Genomic DNA, 17,724 nt, shown 5'->3' on the forward strand with positions numbered 1-17,724 from the left:
TACAAAAGTTTCATCCACAGCCCTGCTCCATATTTACCATCATTTTGACCTGTTGTGGATGCTTCTGAAATTAGAAAGGTTTTTGTCATACCAAGCGGTTCTCAAAGAAATATTTACACTCTTACCTTACGCACACATACACTGACTTCTTAAGTTCTTACAGGGCATGACCCCCCAGGTTTTTTTATTCAACGATTGGATGCACTTTCCTTAAAATACTACAACTCCTGCAGCAGGGAGCAGAAGATCATCTCTCAAATTCCTTTACTGTTGATTTGAAAGCATTTGCATTATTGCTGGTGCGATTGCTCAGAACTCGAAGCATGGCTCCTCCTCACCCCAGGCCAGGCTGTCACTGCACCCCTCACCCTGGCAGGATTCATTTGATAAACTTCTTTAGCAGTATTCCTGGTGAACATCCACCATAAAAACAGCCTTTTGGCCATATTCACCAAACTCCCACCAAGACATGGAAATGTTTAAAAGATAGCTGATTACAAAACAACATTTTGTAGGACGTATTTTATTCTTAAGAACTCTCATCTGTGAGCAGTTTTAGTCTCTAAGGGAGCACCCTCAAATGGCATTCTCTGCTATGCCTGGCCTACTAGCAAATCTTGGCTGGAGCACACCTAGGTCTCACCTAGGACAGGAGGAGTTTCCTATGCTCCTGCAGACAAGCAGGAGCATACCCTTCTGCCATACCCTTGGTGAAGAGTGACGGCAAGCTGTCATGGTTCACAGCACAGAACAGCATCCTGAAATGGGCTTGTATGGCTGTACTGGGGCAGGCACGCTACCCAGAACAGAGCACATCTCTGTAAAAATTAATGTTACTTCCAGGTGATGGAAGGATGGCATCCTTTCCTATCCTGTCCTGTCCTGTCCTTATCCTATCCTATCATCCCATCCTATCCTATCCTATCCTATCCTATCCTATCCTATCCTATCCTATCCTATCCTATCCTATCCTATCCTATCCTATCCTATCCTATCCTATCCTATCCTATCCTATCCTATCCTATCCTATCCTATCCTATCCTATCCTATCCTATCCTATCCTATCCTATCCTATCCCATCCCACCCTCAGCGAGCCCGCGAGCCCCGATTCCGCTCTCCGTCCCCTCACACCGCTCCCCTGTCCCTTCACACCGCTCCCCTGTCCCCTCACACCTCTCCCCTCACACGGCTCCCCTCACACCGCTCCCCTCTCCCATCACATCGCTCCCCTGTCCCCTCACACCGCACCCCTCACACCGCTCCCCTCTCCCCTCACACGGCTCCCCTCACACCGCTCCCCTCTCCCATCACATCGCTCCCCTGTCCCCTCACACCGCACCCCTCACACCGCTCCCCTCTCCCCTCACATCGCTCCCCCGTCCCCTCACACCGCCCGCGCTCCCAGCCCGCCCCCAGCGCGCAGGCGCGGCGGCCGCGCAGGCGCGGGGCGGGCGGGCGCTGTCAGCGGGGCCCGCGCTCGCTCCGGCCCGGCCATGTCGTACGGGCCGCTGGACCCGCGGGGCCCCGCGGCGCCGCCACCGCCGCCCCGGGACTTCGGCGGCATCATCCAGACATGCAGCGGCAACGTGCAGCGTATTGCGCAGTACAGTGAGTGCGCGGCCGGGGAGGGATGGGGCGGCCCGGCTCGGCAGCGCCCCGGGGCCGGGAGCGTGAGGGTGCGGCGGGAGCCGGGGTGGGCAGAGCCTCTCCGTAGCGGTGCCGGGCAGGGCTGCCCAAGGCGGGCGGAGCCGGTCCGGGCACACGGCAGGTGCCGGGCGCGGTGATGCCCAGCCGCTCTGCTGGACGCGGTGAACGCTGCGGGCGCTCTCTGTGAGGGTCTGTCCCTGTCACCGAGCCTCCCCTTCCTCCGCGGCACTGACATCTCGGCCTGTCCGGCCCCTGGCTGGCTTCGGGTGCCCTCAGTGAGGGGCTCCGGGAGCAGCAGCAGCCCGAGGTGTCGCCTGTGCCAGGGACCTCGAGTGGGGATGAGGGTGTGCGGCTTTCCCCTCGCTGTGCCGGCAGTGTCCTGCTCCCGGACAGGATGTTTAGTTTAATTAAGGACACGGTGTTGCACTTCCTTGGTCGCGAGGTTGTCATTAGAGGAAGATATCGGTATTGTATGGTAATCACAGAAATCTCAGTAGTGATCTCTGAAATGCTGCTCGTTAAAGCGGGTACATCCAGGAGAGTTTTTGATATAATTCTTCCTGAGGATACGGCCTTTGCTAAAAAAGGCATTAATTCCTCAAGTGCCCATGCAAGTTTTTAAGGGAAAAAACAGTTGAACATGTTGGTTCCTCAGAAAGCTGGTGACTTCTCTGATGATACAAAGAAAGCTATTTATATTACTGAAAATGCTTTGCTCAGTCACATTCATTTCTCCTTCGTGTAGGCATTGCTGAATTGCTTCAAAGTTTGCCAGATAGTATGGCTTGTTGAGGTTTTTCCCCCTTTTTCTGCCTTTTTTTTTCCCTTTACACTCCTTTTTTCCTTCCTTCCACGGGATTTCTTAGAGCCTCCTGTTCTAAGCAGCTCTCTCTCTCATAGGGACAGGCTTCTGCTGTCTCATGACCTGCAGCCATCCTATCTCCATGCTGCCTATCTCAAGTTAAACAAATACCCTTACAGTTTTATCGAGGTGGGTGGGAACACACACAGAACATCTGACTTAATGTTACAGTAGTTAACTTTATTACACTCTATATAAAAGCTTTCCATTCAAGCCTAAGAGAAAAAGATACATAGAAGCCTTAAGCCTGTCCTCATTTCTTCTTCCCCTATAAGGAACAGAGCAGGCAAACAGTATGCACAGCTGAGTATTACTGACTTCTTTGGGGAGTCTCTGTGGAGTGAGCATTTCACACAAAATGTACAGAAAACCGGAGGCCTGAGCTGGCAGAACTGTTGTTTGCTCCGGTAATGTAACAGACTTACAGCTAGAGGAGAGATTGAAGTGTTTCAAGAAATCTTAGCTGTCAGATAGCGAGCATGTGGAAGGCTCTACAGCCTGAAATTAAAAGGGCTTGGAGATGGAAAGCTGTTGATTGAGGGGCCCTGTGTGTCGTTGCATACCCACTATCCAAAGAATAAAGAGCTCCAGCCTCTTCCTTTAATTTCCCAGACACTTTATTCTCATTTTGTGTAGGCTCTGTGTGTTGCTGTTGGCTGAGATACACTAAGCAAAGCGAACTGCTAAACCTGGCTCAGGGCAGGACAGACATTGCTTGGCCTGGAAACGAGACTGTGCAACAATCTCCCCATGCACAGAGAAATAAGTCACAGAGTGTCTGGACATTATGGCACAAATGCTGTTTGCCAAGTCCTCAGCATCCACACCACCGAGTGCAGTCCTTGTGCTGTTTGTCACCAGCTTGGATTTTTCTGACCTTCCTGTGTCTGACAGAGCTGTGAAATATGTGCAGTCTTGCTGGAAGCCAAGCTCAGTGTATGAGGAGTTGCCAACTAACTCCTCACTGTATAACCTAACAGAAGGCTGAAATTCTAGGTGAGAATACACTTGGTGGATGTAAAAGCTCATTACTGATTAACTTGTATTGCAGCTTTAGCTGAGCTGCCCTTGTTGTAAGCCATTGGGCATCCCTTTAAAAGAAGTGGCCATTGTAGGGATCTGATGCTTTTCCAGCAACACATTTAATCAGCTGCAGAGGCTCCAGGCTGAAAGCAGAAGTTACACAGGAGGGTGTCTCTGAGGAAGAAACTCTTGTTAAACTTGTGGGATAATTCAGTTCAGTTGCCTGTGGAACTGTATTAAGGTGATCCTTGGTCTTGCCTCTCACTGGCATGATGCAATAGCATAGATTTCATGATTGATTTTGCACAGTCCATTTTTGTGCTGCTATTGTATGTGCTGAGCCCAGCACTTCAGTAATGATAAAAACTGTGCTGCTGCAGAATAAAGTGGATCAAGAATAAAGCTTCTTGATCTGTCAGAAAAGAATTCTAAGGTAGAAGGAGTGGGAAGAGAAAATGTACTTGCTTTTCATATAGGTTAATGGTTTGATGTGATTCATTGTGTGGTTTCGTGATCATGAGTGCCTACACAAAGAAAATAAAAAATGTGGGAAAACATTTGAGATAAGGAAGAAGGAGGTCTAAAATATCTCTCTGTGCTACAGCATGGTTTCAAATTGACAAAGGCAAACTCTGAGGTGCACGTTGCTATCTGTTTTCTTGAAAGATTGTTTGTGCCAGTACTGTGAAAGGTTTGGACTATCATGAGTATAAAAATTCAGCTCTGGGGTAGGCAGGATTTGAAACTAATAGCAACACTTGGCATTGTCTTTTTATTTTTTTTAACTGAGCACTAATAATTTAAGTAACTTAAAAATAATGTGTAAGTGGCAACACAGCATAGTGAAGTTTTTCTGCAGCAGTGGTAGCTTAAAATAGTGAATCTGGTAGAAACAGCTATGTTAGTTGGTCTAAAAAGGTTGAGGAAAAGGAGTGCACAAGCTCTTAGCTCCACTGACTTCTCTTCAGGATATCTATGCCTCACTATCACTTTCTTGTTAGTTAGTTTGTTAGGCTGGATCATGTATAGGTGGGGATGTTTAAAATACACTTTTCACAGAATCCCAGAGCTGTTGGGTTTGGAAAGGACCTCTGGAGTTCATCTAATCCAGCCCCTGCTAAAGCAGGCTCCCCCTGAGCAGGTTGTGCATCCAGTCAGGGTTTGAATATCTCCAGGAAAGGAGACTCCACAGCTTCTGTGGGCAGCCTGTTCCAGGGCTGTGTCACCCTCTCAGCAAATGAATTTTTTGTCATATTTAGATGGGACTTCCTGTGTTTCAGTTGTGGCTGTTGTCATGTGTCCTGTCTCTGGACACCAGGGAGAAGACTCTGGCCCCATCCTCTTGGCATCCATAAGATACTTGTATATATTTAAAGCAAAGATTATAAGTTTTTCCTTACTGGGTTAAGTCAGATATTGAAATAAATTTAGCTTTTAGCTTTCTTTTGGAGAAAGCTAAAAGAATGCATTCAAGAAGGAATAAAATATGTTTGAATTTGTCTTACTCAAGTAAGATCTCATCTTGTGATCTCTTTATCTTCAGCTGCTCAAATAAAGAATTTGATGAGCCAGCTGGGAACCAAGCAGGATTCCAGCAAGCTTCAGGAAAATTTGTGAGTATTAAATGAGCAAACATTGGTATAAATTTTCTTTCATTTCTGTCTGTGTTCTTAGGGACAGTGCTTTGGGACAGACTTGCTTTGGGGAGATGATTTATTAGATAAATTTAATACAGTCCTGCAAACCTAGAAGGATGAGCTGCATAAAGTAGTTTACTAGACAAATTAAAGTGTTCCTGCAGGACTCTGGAGAAGCCATTCAAAGTTGCTGGGTAGGAGCAGTTCTTTCTATATTGTTCTTCTATATAGTTCTTCTATAGTTTCTTTTAAAAGTAGTCATACCTCAGCTATGCATTAGCATTAGCTGTCCTCTGAGGAGCAGTCATACTAGCTTCAGTCATGGTTCAGAAGAAATGAATGCCATACCAGGTATTTGGTGCTCACATGACACCAGTAAGGAGAAACAGTCAGGAAACCCCATAGATGGTGAAAAAGTAGCTTGTAGTGCAGGTTGGTGTAGGCAGTAGAAAGATTAGCAATAGTATATGGCAGAAAAAAATGTAATATGTAATTTCAGAAGAATAATATGCCAGTGGGGGACCATGTAAAGGACATTTAAACAGATGTAGTTCAAACTGACCCCTGGAGAGACTGTACAGGTGCTCTCTGTGTCTGTGCATCTTTTACAAACTTGTGGAACATAAATAGCACATTATGGAAAGTATAATTTCTGAGGTCACCAGAGAAAACTTGAAAGTACATTCTTTCATTCTCTCTTCATGTGACAGTACCTTGAATCTCTGAATGCACAATTAGCCTGGTTTTTGTAATAGTGATTTTTAGATAAATTCATGACCTGTGGTGGAAGATACACATACCACATTTGAAGGATGAGATCAGAGTCCAATTGGGAGTAGAAGGGATTTGTTTCCTTGAGCCGCTCAGTTGACTCAATCTCTCTTTAATCAGTAGATTAAAGAATTAATCACTGGTGACCAAACAAATGCCTTCCCCTTTAACATCACTGCATAATCTCTCCTCCTTGGGGTGAGAGTGACTGCACCCCACAAATTGTCAGCTGCCATACAAACTTGCTAAAATGCATGGATGGTATGTTTAGTTTACATACACAGTTTATACAATAATGGAGCCTGGATGCCTTGGATTGTGTGTCCATTGGGCCAAGTAAGTGACTTTCACTTAAGCCTCTTGTACCCACTGAATGCAAAAGAAATTTCTTCTGGTTTTAGTATTTTTATTCCTAGTTTACATTATAGATTTTATATAATAGTATTAGATGCTTCACAATAATAGCTTCATATTGCAATGTTGTTGGAAAATGTACAAGGCTCAAGGGAAGGCCTTTCAATTCCTGAAGTAGAAGCTGGATTGTTCTTCTTTCTGACCACTATTTTTCACAAAAATGAAGAATTTAGTATCAGAGTCCCTGTACTTTTATCAAATGTACATTTAACCAATGGAGTTGATGGTTGTCAAGTGAAGAGTTAGTTACTAAGTGGTACCATAAGGAATTCACCCTAAAAGAGGGATTATGTTCACTGAATGAAGTTGTTTCTCTCTTATGCCATTGGAGAAAAAGATATTTTTTAAGCTACTGAATTATACTAGTTAGCAGGGAGCAAAGAATTTATTCTGATCTTTTTTTTGTAATGTAGTCCAGAGTCAAGTTGATGTTAAAAAACCAAAGCATATCTCTGATCCTTTAGGTTGAAAAAAACGTACTGTAAAGCTGTGTGATCTCAGAACCCCTATTTAGTCTGAATGCTGAAATGCTCAATGGCTGCTTTTTAGGTAGATCTTGTGTAACTGCTTTTGAATTTCTATATGTAACTGCCTTTGAATTTCTGTTTCAGACAACAGCTGCAGCACTCTGCAAACCGCCTTGCCAAAGAAACCAATGAATATCTAAAGGAGCTGGGGTCTCTGCCACTTCCCCTGTCTGCTTCTGAACAGGTAGGCATGCAGAACTTCCTGGACATACTTCTAGATCACTCATTTCATGAAACTAGGGTAGACCACAACATCACAAAGTCTGAACTGGCACAGCTGAAGAGACAGCAGCCTTTTCCAATGAAGGATGATGGTGAAGTAGAGAAACTCATTAAGCTGGCTGCATCCTGGCTGCTTATATGACACTGGGAAAACCATGTTTCCCAGGAGCAAATAGGTATAAAACTTTCCCACATGAGAATAAGAGGCCCTAAGTGTTTGGGGAGAACTCAGTGTGCAATTCTGGTTTTCTGAGTAAATTTCTGAAAAATAATCTTGTTTACAAAATGCCTTGGTGGTGGAAAGTAGTGTTTTAGGATAAGAATTCAGAGCAAACTGCCTGTCAGTATGAAATGAGAGCATGCCAGAAAGCTTTCCCTTGCATGTGATTTATTAGTGGTGGAAGGGGGGGAAAGCTGACTCACTTTGCTTATGTTTGAATAAATCAAAATACGATGAGACAAAGATGATTTTCTCTTAACAAATACTAGTTCCTGCTCCCTTTGGGAAAGGGAAGGGACAGTTCTCTGCTGCTAGTTCCAATTCACAACAGCCTGCTTTTGGGGTGCTATTGTAGGATGATCTGGGGATGTGGGTCAGCAGATGTTGTCTTGGTCTAATTCTGTATTTAAGGTTTGTATACCAGTTGGATGCATGGCCGTTTGCTGGTTGTTTCAGAAAATATTTTTCAGTTAATCTTCCATGATGAACAAAATACTGTCATGTGCCTCTCACTGAATGCAGCCCAGGGAAAATTCAGTCAAATGCTGCATTTTTTTATTGCTCTATATTATTTTGAAGTATTTTCTTTTACTTACCAATTGGTAGTTGAATGCTCTGTGAAAAAATGCACATGCTATTTCAGTGCCAGTCCAAGAGCTGAGAATTCAAGATTACCCTTTCAGCAGGCTTCCTTGGGCACACAGCTTAAGCCTGTTTTTCAAAGGCATTTAGGCATTGCTCCAGTCAGTGGTGCAATGATTCTATAATCTATCAAAGCTGTTATATGAACTAATAGCTCTAAGTTAAGTCAACACAGCTTAAGCATAAAATAAGATGAAGTTTTTCACAAATCCTTGTTACCCTAATTAACCCTTGTTACCAACAGGCTATACACATGACAAATTCTCCAGATCCCCAGATCTGCAGAAGCTGGAATCAGTATGCTGAGGATCTGCTCTGGCAGAAGGGTTGTTGCTTCCAGAGGGTTCAGATGGAAGCTTCAGTGTATTATGAGGCTGCTGCAGTGGCTTATTATAGAAAAAATATAATTGAAAATATTTATTTCCTTGAAATTATTGTTGAATTGGTACGCACTCATTGCAGGATTACAGTCCTGGAAATCCCAGCTATGGCAAATCTCTCTATTAGAAAACATAAGAACTGACATAAAGCTTTCCTTTGGACGAGCTTTTCCACAATTGCTTATTTCCCATCACTGGAAATGTCACAACAGTCAAAGATATGTCCTGTGGAGGCTAAATAAATAGACATTGTAAAATGAGGATAAAAAGGATTATTGCAACTAATGTATTTGGAGAAAAGATAAAGTGAAATGGTGGTCAGGACTAAGGATGTGTATCTGATCTAATAACAACAGGCTTGTAGTGTGGCATGGTTTGGGAGATGCAGCTAAGGAGGCTGGGACAGCAGGTGTTATCATAAATTCTCTAAGTGTGAGGCTTCCTGTATTTGTGAGTTAAGTGAGTATTTGTGTGTATTTTGTTAGGTAAAATGAGGTTGGCTAAGTGGAGGAATGGAGGGAAAAGGCATTGTGGGTAACCAAAAGGTATGTAGTTAAATGTGGTGAATTTTTTGAATGTGATTCAAATAAAAGTAATGGTGTATTTCAGACTTTAAAACTACATTGAAATTGGAGAGCCTTGTTGCACAAAACTGTCCTGCAGTTGACAAGGCATGGAGCACTGGTTTAAGGAATTAAAACATGGTGGGCTTTTTGTTCTATCCAGCACCCCACACCACTGGCACCAAAAGATCACTGAATGCCAGCACTCTTTGTTGTTGTTGTTGTTGTTATGATGGTTTTTCAAGAGTCTGACAGTCACTTTATTTGTGTTTTGATTCTTCAGCGCCAACAGAGGCTTCAGAAAGAACGATTAATGAATGACTTCTCCACAGCCTTAAATAATTTCCAGGCAGTACAGAGGAGAGTGTCAGAGAAGGAAAAAGAGACCGTAGCAAGGGCGAGAGCTGGCTCCCGTATTTCTGTAAGTATTTATGGGAATTTTGGAGTGATACAGTGAACTATAAGTTTTCTCAGAGATCTTGTACTTGCCTTCCAACCTCACACCTGTTTACTAACACCTTACTGAGTCAAGCTGAGGCCTTGGTGCAGTAGTTTTCCATTCCAGGTGTTGGAAGTAATCTCTTGTTTCAGTGTGCTCCAGTGTCAGTGTAGAGGAGGGAAGGAATCCTGGTAGTTGCAAACGTCGCAGAAGATGAGATGGGAGTCAAAGCATAGTGAATAGCAAAGTATTGCAGGCTGCTCTTCATTCATGTCAGCCCTGTGCTATAAAAATTAAGACTTCAAATGGAAGCTTACCACACCTTAAATTACGTGTCAAATCTCACACTGTGTTGCTCTATATTCTTATGATTTCTGTCCTGCTAATATCTCCAATGTATGGTCACTGTTATGTTTTGACAAACCCCTAAGAGTTCATAATAAAATGGCCAGTGAAAGCATTTCTCTCCTCTTACCTCAGGGCTTTCTGCTAGCTCTGCATTCTTAATTTCTGCAAGGGAATACATTTATCCATTAAGTTATGCTCTAAATTTTTTGCTTCATGTTGGGAAAGGAGGTTATAAACATTGACATCTGGTCCAAGAACATGGACTGGCTGCTTTTGATCATTCAGTTGCCTCTGATTTGCAGAGACAATCTGAACCTAAAAATTAAATATAAAGATTAAGCTAAAACTAATCTTACATAACCTGAGTTAAATCTAAAAGCTGCAGTGACAGTGGCATTCTCCTGGAACTCTGGACGGTATGTGCCTTGGTCTTCAAGATATTGCTGATGATTTTGTGCATGGTCCTGGTAGTCTGTGAGAGTAGTGACTCATTTATCTCTTCCAGGCTGATGAGCGGTTCAGAGAAGAACAGCTTGTTTCATTTGATAGGTAATAACTTCTTATACTCTTGAGGTTTTCAGTACATGTAACTAAAAGTTTTTATGGTGTGATATATTACTGTAACTTGGGCCAGGCTCTGCTGGCTGAGCACAAAGCAAAAAGAGTTGAAAAGCAACTATTACAGCACATGTAATAGACCATGTAAAAAATTGCATATGACAGTATTTTTTCCTCCTTAAGTATAGATTGTGTGATTACAACCCTGAGAGGAATAGTAGAGTCCTTAGGATGTGGCAGCTCCTGATGTTCTGGCCTTTAAACACAAGATTACCAGACAGGATTTTGCTCACTGTGACTCTTTCCACAGAGAGCTGCATATTTATATCATGGGTTTGGAAGTTCTCTAGCAGTCCAGTTGGAGCTACAGCAGAAGAGCAGTTGAGGCTGCCTAAAATTCAGAAGTCCTGGGCATTGTGCACTAGCAAAATTATCCTGGAATGTGCACAAGGCAGCATTACTGTCACCTGTCAGTTATGCTGCTTCTGCAGTAACAATGTGCCTGTGTGGTAGATGGCTTTGTAAAATGTTACATCAACTCTGCAGTGTGGTAAAGAGAGCCTGAGCCCCTGCAGAAGTATTTGTGATTAATGTCTCAGCTGGGCTGAAATCTGTTGGCCCTGTTTGTAGAAATAACTTCCTGAATCAAGAGACCTTGATTATCTGTCTCATCCTCCCTCTGCAAACTGCCCTTCATCTGCTCAGCTGGGTTGTGTCCCATTGTTAGCCCTGGGTTTTCACTGTGAGCCAGGGATGAAACCCCAGGGGTTCAGTTTTCAGGTGCTGGGATGGGTTTGAAGGCCTTGCACACTAAAGCAGTGGGACCCAGAGATAAGAGATGATGGCACACAATAGCTATTCCACATTCAAAGCTGTTCTTGTGTGCCAAGTGTCAGAAACTTCTGCTTTTGAGATATCTGCAAACCCTATGGTCATCTCAGGGATGAATTACTGGAATGGTCAGCTCTATCTGACCTACTCATGTAGCTTATTTTCATTTCTTTAGGCACTTTCAAGACTTTAAAACTTACTCTTTAGTGTTGTACTGAGCACTGGACTGGTACAATGTGTTCTGGCACACTTCTCCGTTGAAAAAATTGAGATGTTGCCCTTGAAGAACATTCTACACTAAACATAGAGATGGCCTTTTATTATAGATGGTGGCTCCACTCTAATTGATGTAACTTCTGCAGCAGTTGTGAAGAGCCAGCTCATCAGGAGAGAGGCAGACTGGGATGCAAAGTTACTTGAGTTTTAATATCTCTTTGGGTGTGTAATTTAAAGTTCCTACTAGACTAATGAGTTAAAATACTAAAACACTTTAGTCTTATCTCCAAATGTCAGATAGGCAAGAATCTTTGAATCCAGATGCTTTTCAGGTGTTCATCTCTTCTGTTAATGTGCTCGCAGGCTGCTCTCTATCAGAACTTTCACATTAATTTCTCCCTTTTGGAGGGATGGTAAGAAGCAAGGAAGGTACAGGTATTTTTTTAAAATAAGAAGAACTGAAGTAGGCAGTTTTTTTCTCTAATGCTGTAGATAATTGTTACATTCTAGAACAGAGTGTGCTATGCAGGTAACTCCTTTTCAGTGTCTTCACATTCCCTGACCTGTCCCTTTTTTCAAATGTTCCAGTTTGTGACTGTTGTCACAAATCAGTCCTGTCCTTGTACACAGTGCCAGGGCCAAGAACCTGGGGGTTGTTCTGTAGGAAACTCTTCAACTTTAACTCATTTTGCCATAAAATACAGCATGGAAGTAACTACAGTCAGAGAGATACTGACTTTCCCTCTCTTTCCAGTGGTGAAGACTGGAATCAGATGCAGTCTCAGGAAGAAGATGTGGCAATAACTGAACAGGACCTTGAACTCATTAAAGAAAGAGAAACTGCGATCAGGCAATTAGAGGTGACCAGTCAATCCTGCATAGTTAACAGCACTGGGAGATAAATCACAGGATGCAGTGTTAATTAATGGGATGGGCTGAGGAGAGCTGATGGTGGAGGAGTAGAGTTCCTCATAGACAGGACTGATGCCAAGATCATCTCCCTACTCCTGTTGAAGGAGGTATATTTTCCTTCAGTGCTGACTGGTGATCCTTCAGATATGAAAGAAGCAACTCATGTTACAGTGTTCATACTGTGCTAATTGCTGGTGTGATGAAACAGGTATTCAGTAACTGGAGTAATGTCAGCTCCCATGTTAACCCCAAACTGTACAGCTGCTAACACCAAGTCACCTCAGTGAATGCTGGTGTCTGTTCTCACCTTCTGAGTGATGGTCAGAAGAGGTACTAAGAGTGAGGATTAGAAAATATTGTACCCAGTGTTCATTGTAACTTGTTAAACTGTTGTCTTCAGGCAGACATTTTGGATGTCAATCAGATATTTAAGGATTTAGCCATGATGATTCATGACCAAGGAGATATGATTGGTAAGTGCATCTGCATAATAAGTTTGTTCTTGGTTCAGTTATATATTTTGCCAACATGGATTAATTTTTTCAGTATTTTGCATTAAAAGTATTGTATTTCCGGCTATAATTTTTAAACACTGAAGCTCTGAAATATTTTGCAATGAGTTCTCCTGTTTTTTCCATAGATAGCATAGAGGCAAATGTGGAAAGTGCAGAAGTCCATGTGGAAAGAGCCAGTGAGCAGTTACAGAGAGCTGCCTATTATCAGGTAAATTCTGTGTGCTTGCTGGATTGTCAGTGTATGGTTGAGTGATAATGAAACAGGCAGAGCAAGACACTGAGGACTGCAGCATACCACACTAGTTATTAAAAGCAGCTCATGCAAGCTGGCATTCATTCAAAACTGGCTGCAAGGAATATATAAAGCATTTGAGTCAAAAACATGGTATAGAAATTCATCTTCTACTTTGGAGTAGATAGAGTCTGGCACTTCACACTCTGCAAGCATAAGTGTTTACCTGTCTTTGTTGTTGTTAGGGGTTAGCAGAAGAAACAAGAACAAATTCTGATGTTGTATCAACTTTTAAACATAATCAGCCAAGACACTGACATGCAAAAATCTATGCCCAGACTTGGGTAACTTGTGGTGACCAGGATTTGCAACACTCCTGTCCAGCTGCTGAGTTTCTACCCCATAGCATGTGCTCCCTGTCCCATCTCTTGCAGTGGCTCTCACTGCTGTATGGTAGCCCATGTGTTCTGTAGGTTCCTTTCATCATCCTTATCCCTGTAGGTCCAGCTTCTGTGAAGGGGTAAGGGTTCTGCTTTAGTCAGGCCCCTTACTGCTGGGACTTCAGGCTTCCACACAAGATAAATACTGGACTCTGCCAAGCTGTTAAGTGGGAGGCACTGGAAGGCAGTAAAACTCCAGTGCTGTTGAGTGCAAGAGTAGGAATGTTGCTTTTACCATCTGGCAGTCTGCAGTGGTATTCTCTCTTTCCATGGCTTCCTTGCCAAAGTTCTGAGGTATTTGTAAATCTAAGTTTGGGTGCTGTTGGACATGCTTTGCATGTGGTGTTTTTCTGGATGGAGAAAGAAGCAGTTATATATAACTACTCTCAAATCCTTAGACGCCAGGTTAAAAATACTTGATGGACTGTAGTTTCCTGTGATGAATAAAGTGAGCAAAGCTGTAAAATCCAAGTCCACTAACTCTACATGAAATCATTTAAATTGTAGAGATGCAACATGAAGCCCAAGTGGCCAAGAGGAGATTGTGTTGGAGAACTGCTTAGCAATTTGATTAGGATTACCTGAAGAATCTAAAATGCTAGAAAGGTTTTGGCCTTCTCTGAAGCTTCTCTGTATTTTCCTCAAGAGAAGCAAAACCTGTCACATTCTGACTTAGCTGCATGTCTTAGACCACTGCACTCCTAAAATGACAAACATTCATCTGTAGAATCATGGAATTTAAGGAACATGTAAAAGTGTTGAGACTACACTGGTTACTTCTCCCCAATAAATGTGGGTATCAAGTGCTCTTATTCACCCAAGTTAGTAACATGAATGGTAGCCTTGCTTTTTCCTCAAGTGTTCATGGTGTCAGTGTTGTTTGTTTTTTTTTCTCTCTTACTAGAAGAAATCCCGTAAGAAGATCTGTATCCTGATTCTTGGCCTTGCTGTGGTCTGTATAATCATAGGACTCATTATCTGGAAGGCAACATGAAATCTTCCCATGGAACCCAGTCTCACTGCTGGGATTTTTTCTGTCAGGGCAAACAGGCTGACTAGTCTCGGAGATGAATTGACCACCCTGAGAGAGCACAAGTTGGAACTACTTCCAGTAATAGATATTAGCAACTAATGTGCAGATAACTAGTATTTGGAATTAGTGAACCATGGAGACAATATTTATCAGTTTATATACAAATTATATTGTTTTATGTAACTAAAATCTTGTGGTTTTGCTTTCTGTAATGTGTTATTCCCTGTCCCAGCTGTATGCTGAAGTGTGATCAATAATTGGAGATGTCTTGTTTTTGACAAGTCGCACAACTTCAACATTTTGTATGTGTAGGTAACTTTGTTGGACTGGAATGAGAATGATGTTCAAAGACAGCCCACCACCAAGTCACTTTATGTATATGCAGCAGTTTCTAAAGTCTCCAGTATCTGCCCCATGGTTTTATTGTCTCCAGGTGGCTGTGGTTCTAGATTCTCTTGAAGAAAAGGATGTCACAGATTGGAGAGGCAAGGAGGGTATGTGTGGATGATAATTTGAACCTCTACATGCTGGTCAGTTTAGCCTTGAGACTCCTAACTGTTTAATTTTTTTTGGGTGTGGTTGGGATTGTTTTTTCACAGAATGCATCACTTGAGGACAGAATGTTCTTTGACTTAGAATCTAACAGTGCAATCTCCTTAGACAAACTAGCTGGTTGCTTGCTAGTGGACAAATAAATCTCTTCCAATGCTGACTCAAGCACTAAATATAAAAAGTTAAGCTGCTCACTCCCAATTGTTTTTAGAAGCTTCCAGGGGGAAAAACACTTAAAAATGAGGAAGTGGGCATCTAAGTTCACAGGCTAGCAAGATTAGTGAAGAGTGTTAGCAGAAATCTTGATTCTGAAGAAGTGCTCATGAAGCTCACTTGTAGTGTTGTAGTATTATGTGTGGCTTGTGAACATTTGGTATTTTCAATTATTTATGAAACAGAAAGTGCAGAAACTGGCTGAGTGAAGTGCTAGGATTTTCAGATTCAGATGTGTGTGCAAATGAAAAAGGTTGCTGGTTCTAGCTCATAGGATTGGGCAGAACAAGCAGGCACTCCCCACTTTAATGTAGTTCTGAACTGACATGCACTGAGGGAACAGTAATCTATCCAAAGCCCAAATGGGGTGGTAAATGCAGCACACTGACCCGTTTTGTATCTAATCCTTATTCCATGTCTCGTCTATAATAAAGTAAACGTGAAAGCTGGGAAGGGAGTGTTCTCCCAATTGCACAGTAGTTTGCACTATTGCGCCGTCATTCCATCTAATAATCATCAATAAACACTTTTAAAAGCCTCTGTCAGAGCTCATTTCTCTTGCAGTTTAGACATTGGGAAAGAAAACTGTGTTTGCAGTTCCCCCTCTAAGCATAGTAAAGGACTTTACATCAGGACAGCAGTGTTTCCTGCAGCTTTAGTTCTGTGGTCCCTGATTTTTCAGAATGAAACTGCCTGAATACATGAAATTCATTTCTTAAGGACCTATGCACCACTTCTCTTCAGAGTCCTGTTTACAATAGCTGATCCCTGAATAATGAATCTCATACCTCAGAGCAGCATTGGGTCAGTTCTGTTTGCCTTTTGCTAGAACTTGGAGGCATTGGTGAGCCTGTACGATAAAATCTGACTGAAAGCAAGGGAACTCTGTGTTGTTCTGCTCCTTTTTTAAAGTTTTCATTGGAAATGGTAGAAGCTATTGATTTGTGCATGCCTGCTGCCAGGCAGAGTCCTTTGGGTGTCACACTGCAATATAAGAGCAAAAGCAGTTGGCTCCTCACCAGACCTAAAATGGAGCATTGTTTGTAGGCTCCATCCTTCTTCTAGCCTGTTGTAATCCTCTGGAAACTGGAATTGAGGACACAGGTACTCAAGGCTGCTGAGCTCGGGGTTTCTGAACTGCTTGCCTCCTTTCTCCTCTCTGCCCCTCGTTGACCGTGGCAGTAGAACGGCTGCAGATGCTATTTTTAAGTCTTGATTAATCGTTCCCGAGTTTGAAAAGCCACCATCTTCAAAACTTGAAAAGCTCCCGTGGCTGTTGCTACAGTGTGCTGGCACGGTGTGCCTGGCTCTCGGATGTGTGTTCTACCGCTCAGGGAGTTTCTGGAAGCATTCTGGGGAGCCTGGCCTGCCGAGAGAGCCGGGGGCAGGAGCGAGCGTGGCTGTGCCTGGGGCGCTCGGGCTGCGAGCTCCGAGCACAGCCCTGGGGCAGCTGCGGCCGGGGTGACCCGGGGAAGAGGTGGCTCCTACCGGCTCGGCGGGGTGTGCTCGTACCGGGCTGTGCCCTGGGCTCTGCTCGGCCAGAGGCGCTGCCCCCGTGTTCCAGAGTTCGTACCGGGGCTGTCCCCGTGTCCTACGGTTGGTACCGGGGCTGTCCGCGCGCCCCAGGGTTGGTACCGGGGCTGTCCCCGTGTCCCACGGTTGGTACCGGGGCTGTCCCCGTGTCCTATTGTTGGTACCGGGGCTGTCCGCGCGCCCCACGGTTGGTACCGGGGCTGTCCCCGTGTCCTATTGTTGGTACCGGGGCTGTCCCCGTGTCCCACGGTTGGTACCGGGGCTGCCGGCAGCTCCCGCGCCAGGGCGAAGCGGGGGCGGGGCCAGCCCCAGGGGGGGCGGGGTAACTTTGGGTCCCGCCCAGTCCAGTCCCCGCCCCGCCAGCGTCGCGCAGGGCACGCCGGGATCGCCGCGCGCCGATTCCCCGCCTCCCATGGTGCCCCGCGCCGGCTGAATGGGGCAGAGCCAAGATGGCGGCGAGCGCGGCTCCGGCGGGCGGCGGGTCCCTGTTCGAGTGCCCGAGCTGGTGAGCGCCGGGGCGGCCGAGAGGGATAAGGGGCGAGGGGCTGCGCTCCCAGGGGCCGCGCTCCCAGGGGCCGCAGAGTGCTGCCCGGGACGACGGGGTCCGGGCCGGGGCGCGGGCCTGCGGGTGCCGCCATCGACGGTGCCTCGGGGGGCCCTGGGCCCTCTCTGGGATGCCCAAGAGCTCTGACAGAATACGTGTGGTAGAAATTAAATATTCTGCTGTGTGGATGTATCCGGTACGGGAAATCTATCAGCTTAAAACTAGCCTAGGGTTTTTATTAGCTTGACTTAAGAAGTCAGGGCTGAACCAAGTGTTGGAGGAGAAGCATCGTGACCATGCCTTTGGCTGGGTTGGAGTCGTGGGAAAGCCGCGTTGGAAGGGATCCCTGAAAATGTCCTGCCTTGCCCTCCTGCCGGGAGTAGAGCTTTGGATCAGGGTACCCTTGTTCGTTTCTTCAAAACTGAGTGTTTTGATGCATCGCTGGAGAG

At 44.5% G+C, this 17,724-nt stretch overlaps 1 protein-coding gene across 1 annotated transcript; it reads left to right on the plus strand.

Annotated features, from left to right (window-relative positions):
- Nucleotides 1-1,480: 1,480 nt before the first annotated feature.
- STX12 (syntaxin 12) lies at nucleotides 1,481-15,736 on the plus strand. The gene is made up of 9 exons (XM_062508899.1): nucleotides 1,481-1,609; nucleotides 5,077-5,146; nucleotides 6,967-7,066; nucleotides 9,193-9,330; nucleotides 10,202-10,245; nucleotides 12,056-12,161; nucleotides 12,614-12,686; nucleotides 12,854-12,936; nucleotides 14,305-15,736. Exons 1-9 carry the CDS (start codon nucleotides 1,495-1,497, stop codon nucleotides 14,392-14,394), a joined length of 819 nt encoding a protein of 272 aa, XP_062364883.1. The 5' UTR covers nucleotides 1,481-1,494; the 3' UTR covers nucleotides 14,395-15,736.
- Nucleotides 15,737-17,724: the final 1,988 nt, after the last annotated feature.

Source organism: Cinclus cinclus, chromosome 26, assembly GCF_963662255.1.
Source record: "Cinclus cinclus chromosome 26, bCinCin1.1, whole genome shotgun sequence".
Taxonomy (NCBI): Eukaryota; Metazoa; Chordata; class Aves; order Passeriformes; family Cinclidae; genus Cinclus; species Cinclus cinclus.